The sequence below is a fragment of the Anolis carolinensis genome, chromosome 4 (assembly GCF_035594765.1).
Source record: "Anolis carolinensis isolate JA03-04 chromosome 4, rAnoCar3.1.pri, whole genome shotgun sequence".
NCBI lineage: Eukaryota > Metazoa > Chordata > Lepidosauria > Squamata > Dactyloidae > Anolis > Anolis carolinensis.
The window spans coordinates 130,766,665-130,781,740 of record NC_085844.1 but is presented as its reverse complement, the minus strand read 5'-3'; the positions used below and the strand labels follow the sequence as shown (position 1 = coordinate 130,781,740).

At 41.2% G+C, this 15,076-nt stretch overlaps 1 protein-coding gene across 1 annotated transcript; it reads left to right on the top strand.

Moving 5' to 3' along the window:
• The first annotated feature begins 1,672 nt into the window (after positions 1 to 1,672).
• lrrc52 (leucine rich repeat containing 52) lies at positions 1,673 to 12,556 on the top strand. Its single transcript, XM_062979761.1, has 2 exons — positions 1,673 to 2,372; positions 11,785 to 12,556. The coding sequence occupies exons 1-2, from the start codon at positions 1,673 to 1,675 to the stop codon at positions 12,033 to 12,035; spliced, it is 951 nt and encodes a 316-aa protein (XP_062835831.1). The 3' UTR covers positions 12,036 to 12,556.
• Positions 12,557 to 15,076: the final 2,520 nt, after the last annotated feature.

Genomic DNA, 15,076 nt, shown 5'->3' with positions numbered 1-15,076 from the left:
AAAACACTGTATGTGTTCATGTTCTATACTTGGTGGTCACAATTCTATTCTACTAGACTAGTTGTGAGAGTAATAGTGAATACCTTCTTAGTGCTTGCGTTGATATAGAATTATTGTGTTATCCGAATAGACTTGATATTTTTGTCAGTGGCAACTGCTGGCTTTCATGTCAGTGAGATGACGAATCCACTCTAGATTTTAGCCTGAACTTTAAAGGCTGCATGCAAAGTTTTGAACCATGTCCTTCCCATAGATCAAGCAATCTAGACAGCTAAGACTTAAAGGATATTCACAACTCACAAATGCTAGCTCCCTGAAGTATAATCCCACCTTTTATCATGTCACTCTTCTATAGTTCCAAACCAATGAGATTTCTGGTGCTTAAATATTTTAGATATTCCAGTGTTCCAGACAGAGTGATCCTATATACAGATAAATACTTCTGTGAAGAAAGTTTGATGCATGGGGAACAATTCAAACATGTTCTGCTGCTGAGATTCACCCTTACTTTCTGTTTTAAAATCTATATATATATATAAAAGAGTGATGGAATCCCAGCGACCAACAAAACAACAAAACTAAACACCCCACAACCTAGAAAATTGACAGCACAACCCCTCATCCACGCCTCTAGGTTGATACAACAAAAAGAAAAGAAAAATAAAGTCCTAATTAGAGGTAGAGGAATAATTGTTTTCTAAGGGCCACAGACAGTAGAAGCACAGAAAATATCGCAAAGATCACCACTCTAAAAACAAGGGAATTCCAGACAGGAAACCATCAGGGCCAGCTAACACCTCCCAACAAAAAATTCACTCAGGGAGGAAGCAACCAGGCTTTAAAGCTGCAAGGCCTTTACATGCTAATAATTTTGCCTAATTGCAGCATTCATACTTGCCTCCAACAGGCAAAAAAAAAAAAAAAACCAAACAATCAGAAGTATTGTATATTCACAACCTTTATGAAATAATATCCCGATGGCGCAGCATGTTAAAGCGCTGAGCTGCTGAACTTCTGGACCAAAACGTCGCAGGTTTGAATTAGGGGAGCAGAGAGAGCCTCCACTCTTAGCCCCAGCTTATACCAACCCTAAAGTTCAAAAACATGCAAATGAGAGTAGATGTATAGGTACTGCTCCGGTGGGAAGGTAACTGCGCTCCATGCAGTCATGCCACATGACCTTGGAGGAGTCTACGAACAACGCTGGCTCTTTGACTTAGAAATGGAGATGAGCACCAACCCCCAGAGTCAGACACGACTGGACTTAATGTCAGGGGAAAACCTTTATCCTTTACCTTAACTACCACCAATTCCTCAATACTTTATTTCCCATACCACCAGACTTTGCCACAGCAACATGTGGCTGGGCACAGCTAGTATGTAATAAATGATGAAGCATGAACTCAGCCTGCTTAGTTAGGTCATGTAACACACAGGCAGGCACAATACAAACGAGAATGTTAATATTCTGTGAACTTACCTGGGGATGAGAGAAAGGTATCACCTGGTGGCCAACATGACACACAAATGTGCCCTACAGCGAGTGTCTATTTTGCAGTTTCTAGAAAATGAGCTCTCTGCCCCGGCACTTAAACTGGCAGTTTGCCAGAGATCTTGATGATGATCGCAGAGCTCTCATGAAACAGCCTTCTTTAAGTTCTATAGAGAAGAAATGGCTTCTGCCCTAGAACTGCATGGACACCAGCAAAGCACCAACAGAAAGTTGTGTTTCTTGCAGTGCCAGATCTTGTCCCCTTCCATAAGCTTCAGGACTCTATGGATGCTGATTCTCACTGGAATGAGCCGGGCAGCAGAAAGTGTGAGCTGCCCAAAGGAGTGCAGTTGCCAGTACCTGGCTGTGAACTGCACAGGAAAGCAGCTGGAAGAGTTTCCTGCCACCATCCCACTGGATACTAGGCAGCTGGTTCTGGCTCAAAACAAACTTAGCTATTTGCCATCAATGGAACTAAACTTTCTCAGTGACTTGATCTACTTAGACTGCAGCAGCAACATCTTAGGGGAGGATCTGGATTTCATGTTTGTCAGCATTATTAAGTTGGTCTACCTGGACCTTAGCTTCAACAACCTTACGCAGATAACATTTGGTACCTTTTCACAGCTCACTAGCCTGGTTGTCTTAAAGCTTTCAGACAATCCTAGCCTGGTTGAGATTGAAAAGGACTCTTTTGCCAATAATAGCTGGCTCAGGCACCTTGATGTGAGCCGCTGCAGCTTGGCGTTCATTGACACAAGCACCGTCAAGGACCTGCCCAATCTAAGAAGTTTGGGCTTGAGTGGAAACCCCTGGTTCTGTAACTGCTCCTTCATGGAACTGTACAGCTGGATGAAAGAGAGTGGGATCACTATTCCAGGTGAGTGTCAAATGTTCAGAAACTAGGTATGTTTTCCGATATCTACGCTTTGTGCTTGTCTAACAGTAATGTAGTGGTAAATGTTTGCTGTTTATTATTTGGCTGGTGGAATGAAGTATGTGCATAGTCTATGGATTAAGGGGAACCACTACCGCCATTCTAAAGTCAACCCTTAAAGATCCCGCACCCACCATGTCCCCATACATAAAGCAAAGGCATGTAAAGTAACTGCCAGGAACGAAGAAGGGAGGAACACCAGTAATTTGCTGTCCTATGAACTGGCTGTGTTAACATTCTAGATGTGGAGTTTGTTTCCAAAAGGTATCAAATCTATATGCATAATGTGTTGTCGAAGACTTTCATGGCCGGGATCACAGTGTTGTTGTATGTTTTCCGGGCTGTATGGCTATGTTCCAGAAGTATTCTCTCCTGACGTTTCGCCCACATCTATGGCAGGCATCCTCAGAGGTTGTGAGGTATCTGTATAATTTTTACAGGAATTGGGGGAAAATGCTGAGGATGGACATTATTTTGCTATAAAATGCAATTTTCCAAATTTTGTACCAAAGTGACTTGATATGTTTTGTTAGTTTTGATCTTTACATAATATTCTACTCCTAGCCAACAATATGCTGCCACCTATAATGCATCTTTCTATTATGTGTCGAAGGCTTTCATGGCCACAATCAATGGGTTGCTGTGAGTTTTCCGGGCTGTATGGCCATGTTCAAGAAGCATTATCTCCTAGGAGAGGATTCTTTTGGAACATGACCATACAGCCTGGAAAACTCACAGCAACCCATCTTTTTATTTTGTTGGGATTTGGTACCTTTCGGAAACAAACTCCACATGTGTAAAGAAAAAGGCAAAGGTTTCCCCTGACGTTAAGTCCAGTCGTGTCTGACTCTGGGGGTTGGTGCGCATCTCCATTTCTAAGCTGAAGAGCCGGAGTTGTCCGTAGACACCTCCAAGGTCATGTGGCCGGCATGACTGCATGGAGCGCTGTTACCTTCCCGCCGGAGCGGTACCTATTGATCTACTCACATTGGCATGTTTTCGAACTGCTAGGTTGGCAGAAGCTGGAGCTAACAGCGGGCGCTCACTCCGCTCCCAGGATTTGAACCTGCGACCTTTTGGTCTGCAAGTTCAGCAGCTCAGTGCTTTAACACACGCCACTGGGGCACATGTGTACTGCTCCATTTAATGTAGAGAATAATACACTGGCCAACACACATTTTGGTGCGTTGTTAGATTTGGGTATATACCCTGCTTCTTGGGTATATTGTTGGTTCCAAAAATGAAACCAGTTTTCCCCTTTCAGCTCTAGTTTTTGAGATATAGAACACATGTTATCTACCAGTCGCCATCTACCATCTACTTGACCATAGAAAATCATCATAACTATATTTTTAAAACTAGAGCTGGTGCAGTCCATCCAATGCCATTTTCTGAATCAGTGCCACAAATAATCCCAAAAACAAGCCTAAAAACCAAGACATTTTTGTTGGTTGGGTTGTTGCTCTTTGAAAATGCAGATTTCTTCTTGGCCCCTTGCTCCCATTTCTTCAATTAGGGTCACAAGTTATCCTGTTTGTGGTAATTTCTGAAGGGTGATTATAAGTTTCTTTTCTATTTTGAGTAGCATCCATCCTGTTTAATTTTCTGGAAGTTTGCTGAGGTCATAAAAAGGTAAAGGTTTCCCCTTGACATTAAGTCTAGTCATATCCAACTATGGGTGGTGGTGCTTATTTCCATTTCTAAGCCAAAGAACCGGCGTTGTCCATAGACCTCCTCCTAGGTTGTGTGGCCAGCATGATTGCATGGAGTGTAGTTACCTTCTCACTGAAGTGGTACCTATTGCTCTACTCACATTTGCATGTTTTGAACTGCTATGTTGGCAGAAGCTGGGGCTAACAATGGGAGCTCACCCAGTCCCATGGATTTGAACCACCAATCCAGCCAGCAAGTTCTGTAGCTTAGTGGCTTAGCATACTGTGCCACTGCTGAGGTCATAGTTTTCAATTATTGTTCTCTTGTTCATTGAGTTTTGCAAAATCTCATATCAGAAAATGATCAAACTATTCACTTGTATTTTTACAGAGTAGGGGTTCTGGCTCTTACATTCCTTTTCTCGAGTCACCTCAAATACAGATATAACTTAGTTGTATGATATAAGCAAGCAGCATATTGGCCAAAGAAAGAAATGAAGCATCGAAAGAAAAGGTGCTGTCAGCCAAGACAGCTCAATTTCCCACCTCTGTCACTCACCTATATGTCTGCTGCCACTGTGCTTCAAAGAGCAACACCGTATATGTGAAACAGACACAGAAGTTTTGCATTTTGGGAGGTTTTGTGTGAGAGCAGAGATTAAATTTTAATGTCGTATGTAAGCCTATCTGGTCGCAACAGCTCCTCTTTCCTTCTGAACCTGAAATAAAATACTCCCTGTTCCATCACAGGTAATGGCAAAAGACAGCAGATAACTTGATGGTTCTAGTTGACTGTTATCATCTGTTGTGTGAGACAATCAGTTTCTCAGCTTGTCCAGGGGAAGGGATTCCAACAGTGATGACCCAGTAAACGGAGTGGAATGGGTGGAAGAAGTAGGCTCCTTAGGCGGGAGTGACCATGATCTTCTAGGCTATGATAAAAATGCAGAAGAGGAAGTCAAGCATAGTCAGACATGCATTCTAGACTTTAAGTCAGCTGGCTTCAGTAAATTTAGGGGGAAATTGAGTATGATCTCATGGTCATGAAGGATGGGAAATTCCAAAAGCAAGGTATTGGAGGCACATCTTCAGACAGTTCCAGTTAGTAGGAAAAACAAGAGGTGTTTTCTCACAGACTAGCAAACTTCATCAGGTGCACTTTAAACTAGGTCAGCCGGGGGAGGGGGACAATAGCCTTGTGAACAGTATTTTACCCACAACCACAGGGAATCACCATAAGGCTAAATGGAGGGTTGCACAAACACAACAAGGACCAATTACCAAGAACATAATATTCCCAAAGGAACAGCTCAGGGGAAGGTCCCAGGGGCTTACATGTCTTTACACTAATGCACAGAGCATGGGGAATAAACAAGACAAATACCACACTTACAATGTTATAGGCATCACTGAAACGTGAAGGGATGACTCCCATCACTGGAATGTAGCCATTGAAGGTTATAACCTCTTTCAAAGAAACAGAACAAAGGAGAGAGAAGGGAGATTAGCCCTATAAGTCAAAAACATTTATGTTGCAGAAGAGATGCAAGACGGCAATCCGAGAAACCCGCTTGAAAGCATCTGGATAAGAATCAAGGGAACCGGGACTCAAAAAGATCTCATAGTGGGTGTCTACTACAGACGTCCGAACCAGGATGAAGAACTTGATGATGCCTTCTGTCACCAGCTGACCAAACAGGCACAAAGAAGAGATATAGTGGTCATGGGCGATTTCAAATATCCTGATATCTGCTGGAAAACAAACTCGGCCAAGAGTACAAAGTCCAACAAATTCCTCACTTGCCTTGCATACAATTTTATGGTCCAGAAGGTAGAAGAGGCAACAAGGGGATCGGCTACTCTTGATCTCATCCTAACAAACGCGGAGGACCAGATCAATGCAGTTGAAGTGGTCGGATCTTTAAGGGCAAGCAACCATGTGCTCCTGCAGTTTGGGATACAAAGGAAGGCCGGTATATGGCTTCTCCTCTCTTCCCATTAAAGTATTATAAATGTATATATTTATTTATTACAGTCAATGACCAACAACAGAAAATGTACAAGCATCAGAATACAAGCGTAGAAACGTATACAATTAGATATTAAGAAACACAGTAAGGAACAAGGTTAAAACACAGTATTGAATATGGTAGTTAAAACAGTATAAAACATTTATATGCTAAAATGACAAAGGTAAATGCTGAAGTAAATATTAAAACCTAAAACCCTGGCAACATCTTGCACTGACAAGCTATCACTGCTGCACAAAAGCTAGCAATTTTGGCAATAATTTTGGGGTCTTGGTCTTCCAAAAGATAAACAACATAAAACCTTACAGATCTCCCTGGTAAACTTTCTAAAATTGGATTTATAAAATGTTTACGAAGGTCTTGGTAAAAAGAGCAGTACAACAAGACATGCTCCACAGAAGGCCGAAACTAAGACAAGTCAAACCCGCATTCTGGACTTTAGGAGAGCTGACTTCCAAAAAATGAAGGAAATGCTGAGCGGCATTCCACGGACGCCAATACTAAAAGACAAGGGAGTTAAGGATAGATGGGAGTTTTTCAAAAGTGAAATACTCAAGGCGCAAATGCAAACAGTGCCAACAAAGAATAAAAATAAGACAAGTGCAAAGAAGCCAGAATGGATGTCCAAAGGTCCTGATAGTAATAGCTGTTTCACAGTGCAATACGTGGCTTAAGAGTGTGGTGGTGTTTCCTTCTCTAGAGGCTTTTAAGCAGGGGCTGGATGGCCAGCTGTCATGAATGCTTTGATTATGTTTTCCTGCATAGCAGAGGGTTGGACTGGACAGCCCTTGTGCTCTTTCCCAACTCCATGACTTTGTTGCCAGCAAACACATGAACGTTTCCTGTTACCATCAGAGTTTCACTAAGTGGCATCATGCCCATCAGGCTAGTGTTGATAGAAGTAATAACAGAGGAATTAATTATGCTTCTATTCTCCATGCATTTGAAAAAAACATGCAATGGAAATGCAGTAGGTTGGGAAGAGGTGAGCAATTCCTTTCATCGAGAAACTTTTGATGAGATGAAATGATCATGTTTAGTTTACACATAGTTTTCAGGATCTGATAACTTGTCAGTGTTTTGTATCAACTTGTCAGGGTTTTATATACAATGCTGCCAAGTTTTGTGTAGCAGCTCTTAAAATCTGCCGAGTGATGACTGGATCCAGTTAACAATCTAACTACCAGCTAACTGAAATATAAATCACCTCTTCCCACCCCAGTGCCCTAGACTTGTGCCCTGAATCTTCCTACTCCTCCATCAGTCTCCCCATCATCCCTTTTTAGTCTCTTCCCTTCTCTAAATAGTTTTGTGCTTTAGCCTTCAACATACCGTATATGCTCAAATATAAGCCGACCCGAATATAAGCCGAGGCATCTAATTTTACCACAAAAAAACTGGGAAATCATTGACTCAAGTATAAGCCAAGGGTGGGGATTTCAGAAATAAAAATAGATACCAAAAATTACATTAATTGAGGCATCAGTAGGTTAAATGTTTTTGAATATTTACATCAAACTCTAATTTAAGATAAGACTGTCTAACTCTGATCAAATCATTATTCTCATCTTCTTCAATGTAAATGTGGTTATGTATCCTTTTAATAATACTAGAGTAAAATAATACATGTAATAATAATAATAATAATAATAATAATAATAAATACAGGAAAATAATACATGTAATAATAAATAGAGTAGAATAATAAACATAATAATAATGGTAAGATCAGAATGAAATAATACATGTTTTAATAATACAGTAGAGTCTCACTTATCCAACATAAACGGGCCAGCAGAATGTTGGATAAGTGAATATGTTGGATAATAAGGCGAGATTAAGAAAAAGCCTATTAAACATCGAAATAGGTTATGATTTTACAAATTAAGCACTAAAACATCATGTTATACAACAAATTTGACAGAAAAGGTAGTTCATTACACATTAATGCTATGTAGTAATTACTGTATTTACTAATTTAGCACCAAAATATCATGATATATTGAAAACATTGACTACAAAAATGCGTTGGATAATCCAGAATGTTGGATAAGCGAGTGTTGGATAAGTGAGACTACTGTAATAATAAAATAGAGTAAAATAAATGTAATAGTAGCAACAATAATAGAGTAACAATAATAAATGTAATAATAATAGAGTAAAATAATAAATGTAATAATAAAAAATAACAATAGAGAAAAATAATAAATGCACCATATATTCTCAAGTATAAGCTGACCCAATTATAAGCCAACCAGGATCCTCACCTGAGTATAAGTCGAGGGGGGTTTTTTTAGTCCTAAAAAAGGGCTGAAAAACTAGGCTTATACTCGAGTATATACAGTATCTTTGTTTTTTAGCCTTTTAGATTTTAATGTAGAATGCTTCTATGAGACTGTACCTCACTTATGCTGGTCTATGACCGTAATAAAATTTTTGATTTGGTTCAATAGAGTGGTAAACTGAAGAGTTCTGGAGACAAAGAAGTATGAGATCACTTCTATAATGAAACTTTTCTATTTCCTCTTCACCTCTACAGCCCCCACCCAAATCTATTTTGAGGTATTTTTCACACTGCCAGAGCAGATTTTGAGAAGTGTAGGAACTGCAAAGGGATGAGAGAATCTATTTTCCTGGCAGATGGATGCTGTACCAGACTTGGGGAAAGTGGAACAGCAGTGCTCACTAAGCAGCACCCAAAATCCACAGGGCAGGCAGCTCCAGAGGCAACATTCCTGGCTTCCCATGAGAAATGCATGGAAAAGCAGAGTGTGTGTATCAGGATCCTGATAGAGACTGGTGAAATTTGTAGTCCATCCACATCCCACAGCTGTGAAAATACCACCCACAATAGAACTGGACCAAATTTGGAATACAACCAAATTTGGCATACATACATATCATTAAAATACTGGCAGGGTTTCAGAGGGATTGACAGAAGATGATGGGAATTGTAGCCTATTCATATCAGGAGAGCCGCATGGATCAAAGCAACAATGCATCTGGACCAAACTTGGCAGATGTGCCCACCATAATCAAAATACTGGCAGGGTTTGGGAGATGAACAGAGGATCATGAGAGTCATAGTCTACCTACATCCAAACAACCATGTCATGGCCACCTACAAAGAACCTGAACAAAACCTGGTACACATACCCTTCATGATGCAACTAACAGTACTGGCAAGGTTAAGGGGGTGTGATAGAGGATAATGAGTGTTCAAATCCAGCTGCTCCCAGACAGCCATGTGAATCCACCCACAACCAAAAACATTTCTCTCCTAACCAATCATACGGTTCACCCTACTTACCAGCCTGCATATCTCAACATCCTTACATCTTCACTATACAGCCATGGGAGTTTCATTTCAACAAAAAGGCTAACCCATCTGACCAATAAGGTGCAAACCCATGACCTCTGCCCATCTATCCTTCATTTCTGCCTAACGAGACAAATATGGAGCTGATGGGAATTTCACCCCATCAGATTTGGGGGTAATGGCAGTTACAGCCAACCAGATATGGACCTAATACAAATTGCAGCCTAATTAGGTCTTGAACCCATGGGAAGTTGTACCCCATCAGCTGTCCAATTTTATAAATGGCCTCATTATACTGTGACACATTTTACTAATAGGACCATTAATAAAATCCAAAACCTAACAATGACTATTTTTTATAAATAACATTACAACGGCGCTCCATGCAGTCATGCCGGCCACATGACCTTGGAGGGGTCTACGGACAATGCCGGCTCTTCGGCTTAGAAATGGAGATGAGCACCAACCCCCAGAGTCGGTCACGACTGGACCTTTACCTTTACCTAACGTTACAAAATAATCCCAGCAATACTGAGTACACAAGCTAGTTTTCAGTAAAGCTCTTCCATTTTTCAAAGTTAGACTTATTTTGAGAGACAGATTAGGTTGGCACCTGACAGAGTGTGTGTGTGTGTGTATTTACAACCAGTAAGAGAAAATGATTTTCCATGACAGCCATCAGTTTCTACCATTGGAAAGAGAATAGAGATTCACACCAGATCTTGCTAGAAGCCTGTGCCACAGCAGGACTTTCAGTGATGGCAGTTTCCAGCAGCTGTTCAGAGATTTAATCCTCTATACCATAGATTCTATATTCACGGTTTGAATTTTTTTTTAATCTAAAAAGCAAACCATGATTTTGCTATTTTATATAAAAGATGACAACATTTAGTATGCCATTGTATATACAGTAGAGTCTCACTTATCCAAGCTAAACGGGCCGGCAGAAGCTTGGATAAGCGAATATCTTGGATAATAAGGAGGGATTAAGGAAAAGCCTATTAAACATCAAATTAGGTTATGATTTTACAAATTAAGCACCAAAACTTCATGTTATACAACAAATTTGACAGAAAAAGTAGTTCAATACGCAGTAATGTTATGTTGCAATTACTATATTTACGAATTTGGCACCAAAATTTCACGATATATTGAAAGCATTGCCTACAAAAATGGCTTGGATAATCCAGAGGCTTGGATAAGCGAGGCTTGGATAAGTGAGACTCTACTGTATTGGGACTTGAGCATATACAGATTTTGGACCATATCGCAGGAGACAGCATTTTGCTACCTCTTACTCTACTTGCTAGAGCTGTTGAGAGTTGTGGTTCACCAATGTATGAAAGTCCAAACTACTCCCACTCTGACTTAAGATATATTTTACTATATTTAGCTTCTACTATTCTCTCACTTTGTTCTTTTCAACTTCCATTCTATGTCTAACTTTTGTTTTGTTTTGTGTGTAAACATGGAATAATGTTTAAATATGTGTATTCTACAGAGTGTTCTTAAATGTTAGTGTGTTTTGATTATGTTTTAGTAATGTTGTAACCCGCCTCGAGCCATAAGGAGAAATACAATTATTATTATATGATATTGGTGTGTACCACTAAAATGTTCTTGTAAGTCCTTCAATTGTAAGTGCAAGTATCCTGCCATTGGGGTAAGCTGATTGTGATCCCAAGGCATCAAGAACCAAAAAAGAAAAGGGGAAAAAGATGGGGCACCTGTAACACAACCGTGCTTATGGAGGCAACTGCTCAAGAAAAAACAATACTAGAAGCTCCTGGAGTAAAAGAGAACTGGTGGAGCATGGAAGAACACAGATGGACAGGATGGTTTGATGAAAAACATCTGTGAATTGGTGGAGAGGATGGGCTGAGAAAACCCCTGGATAAGGAAAGATGGTGAAGGTAGTTGTGAGATGGAGTTGTGAGACAAGAGGAATTGTTGAAGCAGAGATGCTTCGTAGAAAAGGGAAAGGCCCTGTGGAATTTTCTGTATCTGGACTGCCTGGAATTATTTATTTAGTAGCAGCCAGGGAACTATTAAACACTAGTTCCATCTAATGATTATCTGAAGTAGAGTTCCTTTTTTGAGCTGCTGAGAATTAAGTAGCTGTTAGGTGTTACAAGGATTTTTTGAGCTTCGTACAGATGCAAGACAGGGGTTTCCAGGTTCCACTTCCAACTAGAAAGAGGGTCTGTCTGTGGCAGCATCACATGGTGAGGGAGGGGAGAGGATTTACAATGCTTTTCAGCCTTTCTCTAGGATAACGGATTTTTCACCTGCTCAATTGTTAGGACTTCATGCACAAACCCAAGATTTTTACCCTTGTTGTGTTTTCTCTGCAGACCCTGACAATGTCACCTGCTACAGCCCAGTTTTTATGCATGGCTTGAGGATGCTGGAAGAAGCACAAAAAGAGCTCCATTACAAGTGCTACATCCATTTTGATGACCAAGACTATCTGTTCTTGGGGCTGGTTGGCTTCTGCATTTTCTCTGCTGCAACTGTGCTGGCCTGGCTCTTAGGACTGTGCGCAGTGATCTATGACTTCTTAACTGCCACTGGGGAGGAGGATGAAGATGAGGATGAAGAATAAAGAGCTCCCTATACTTCACTTCTGAAATATGACTTGTTGACAGTATAGCCTGTTTGTTTACACCAGTGGTTCCCAACTCTAGGTCTGCAAGACTTGCAGGGAAATTCAGCTCTAGGTTATTAAATACGGTTTTCTGTGGGTGAGCAGATGGTGACTACTGGATGGCATTATGTTCTGTATCAGAAAGTAGAGCTGATATGGTTTATCCAATGCAATTTTTCGAATCAGCACCCCAAATAATCAAGTTGGCCAAAAACTGATTCGTACTAATGTTGGAGAGTAGTCCCTGGTCAAGTGGTCCCTGGTAAAAACAAAAGGTTGGGAACCACTGGTTTACACAGACAGTAAATCCCATAGTGTTCTGTGAAATTTACTGAAGCTGCATTCCTAACCTTACCAGTTGGTAAGTCTTTTGAAAGGCAGTAGAGTTTACTTCTGAATGAACAAGTAGAAGATGATTCTGCTGAAAAGTTGCAGCCCTCTACAAGTCTACACAGATGTAATCATATTAAATAGAGTGAAATTTGCTTCGATAGTCTCATTCCAATATTTTTAAAATCCACCATTTTCAGTGTAGTGACTCACAGTAAAAGAAAAAGCAAAACAATAATTGAAAAATCAATATTAGACAATCCAAAATGTAGCACAAAAGACAAAGTACTAGCAAAGGGATTAAAACCAGTCATGCAATGTCTGATGACAAATAATGAAAAAAGTAAGCTAAACAATTTTTTCCAGAGTAAAAAGTCGTAAACATCTCCCTTGAGTAAATACAAGTGTCATCATGGGGAATGTGAGCCCCATGCAAGTTCAAAATTAAAATGTGCAGAAAGTTAAAGTCTTCAGGCTACTCTTCCTGCTGAAGTGAACATTAATTAGCTGTCCCTCCTATCTAAACACACATATATTTTCTGTTCAAGTTTTAAATGTAAAATGACACGAGCTATCCTTCATCCAGTTGTAGGGGCAGGCACTCATTGGGGCGTGTTCGAGGGGGTGGGAAGGGGCAGCTTAACTATACATAAGAGAAGTGACAATTAAAAGCAGGGTGAAAGTAGCTGTTAGGTTTTTCAGAATAGATTTACCAAGGTATTTGAAATCAGAGGCTGGCAACAGTGTTTGTACTGCAGCATGAGTTATATAGAGACTGGATCATTGTAAAAAACAGATGAACTGCCAACCTGTCTTATAAAGAGTAAAAAAAAAAAAACATCATCATAGGAGCACCACATCATGAAAACCCTATTGTTCCTTTGTAACTTGTAAATTTGTCCCACTCTGGGGGTTGGTGCTCATCTCCATTTCTAAGCCGAAAAGCTGGCGTTGTCCGTAGACAACTCCAAGGTCACGTGGACAGCATGACTGCATGGAACGCCGTTACGTTCCCGCTGGAGCAGTACCTATTGATCTACTCACATTTGCATGTTTTCGAACTGCTACGTTGGCAGAAGCTGGAGCTAACAGCGGGCGCTCACTCCGCTCCCTGGATTTGAACCTGGGACCTTTCGGTCTGCAAGTTCAGCAGCTCAGCGCTTTAACACACTGACCCACTGGAGGCTCAGAAGGTGTAAGGGCAACCATAAATAGGGCTGGCAGGGCTGCTGCTGCTCAGTCATTTAGTCGTCTCCGACTCTTCATGACCTCATGGACCAGTCCGCGCCAGAGCTCCCTGTCGGCTGTCACCGCCCCCAGTTCCTTCAAGGTCAAACCAGTCACTTCAAGGTCCATCCATCTTGCCCTTGGTCGGCCTCTTTTCCTTTTTCCTTCCATTGTCCCCAGCACTGTGATCTTTTCCAAGCTTTCCTGTCTCTTCATGATGTGGCCAAAATACTTCAGCTTTGCCTCTAATATCCTTCCCTCCAGTGAGCAGCTGGGCATTATTTCCTGGAGGATGGACTGGTTGGGAGAGTCAGTTAAAACGCTAAACCTATAAGACAAGGGACAGTAATAAAGTGCAGTGGCTGATGGTGAGTTTCTCTCTCTTGAGTATCCACTGAAGTTTATCAATGGAGCCTGATTTCTAAATTATTTTGCGTTATGGAACTACTCTTCATGATTTGCTAAAAAAAAGTTTCAAATGCCCCGCTCCTAGAATTTTTTTCCTAGCTATGTCCCTGGTTAAAGGGCATTGTAAAGTCAGGCATCCTATCCACAAGCCTTGTCGTCATCTCACTCGTTCAGTCGTTTTTGACTCTTCGTGACCTCATGGACCAGTCCATGCCAGAGCTCCCTCTCGGCTGTCACCGCCCCCAGTTCCTTCAAGGTCGAGCCAGTCACTTCAAGGATACCATCCATCCATCTCGCCCTTGGTCATCCTCTCTTCCTTTTTCCTTCCATTTTCCCCTAGCATCATGATCTTCTCCAAGCTTTCCTGTCTTCTCATGATGTGGCTAAAATACTTCAACTTTGCCTCGAATATCCTTCCCTCCAGTGAGCAGTCGGGCATTATTTCCTATTCCTATGGGGAATACCATTGCTTTCACTATGCGGACCTTCGTTGCCAGTGTGATGTCTCTGCTTTTCAGTATTTTATCGAAGTTGGCCACTGCTCTCCTCCCAAGAAGTAGACGTCTTCTGATTTCCTGGCTGTAGTCTACATCTGCAGTGATCTTTGCACCTAGAAATATAAAGTCTGTCACTGCCTCCACGTTTTCTCCCTCTATTTGCCAGTTGTCAATTGGTCTGGTTGCCATGATTTTGGTTTTCTTGATGTTTAACTGCAGCCTGGCTTTTGCACTTTCTTCTTTCACCTTGGAGATAAGGCTCCTCAGCTCCTCCTCGTTTTCAGTCATCAGAGTGGTATCATCTGCATAGAAGCCTTGTATTTACATCCAAACCCCACTCTCCTGACCAAACAGAACAAACTGCAGCCTTCCAGATATTCCTGCATTACAACTCCCATCTGTCTGCTCCAGTCATGGTGAGGAACATAGGAAGGTCTGGAGGGCCACATAAATGGAAGTGGCAGGCTAGATTGAAGTCCAAAACACCCGGAGGGCCGACGTTTGCCCATGCCTGAGACAATTGATTTGAATGTACTG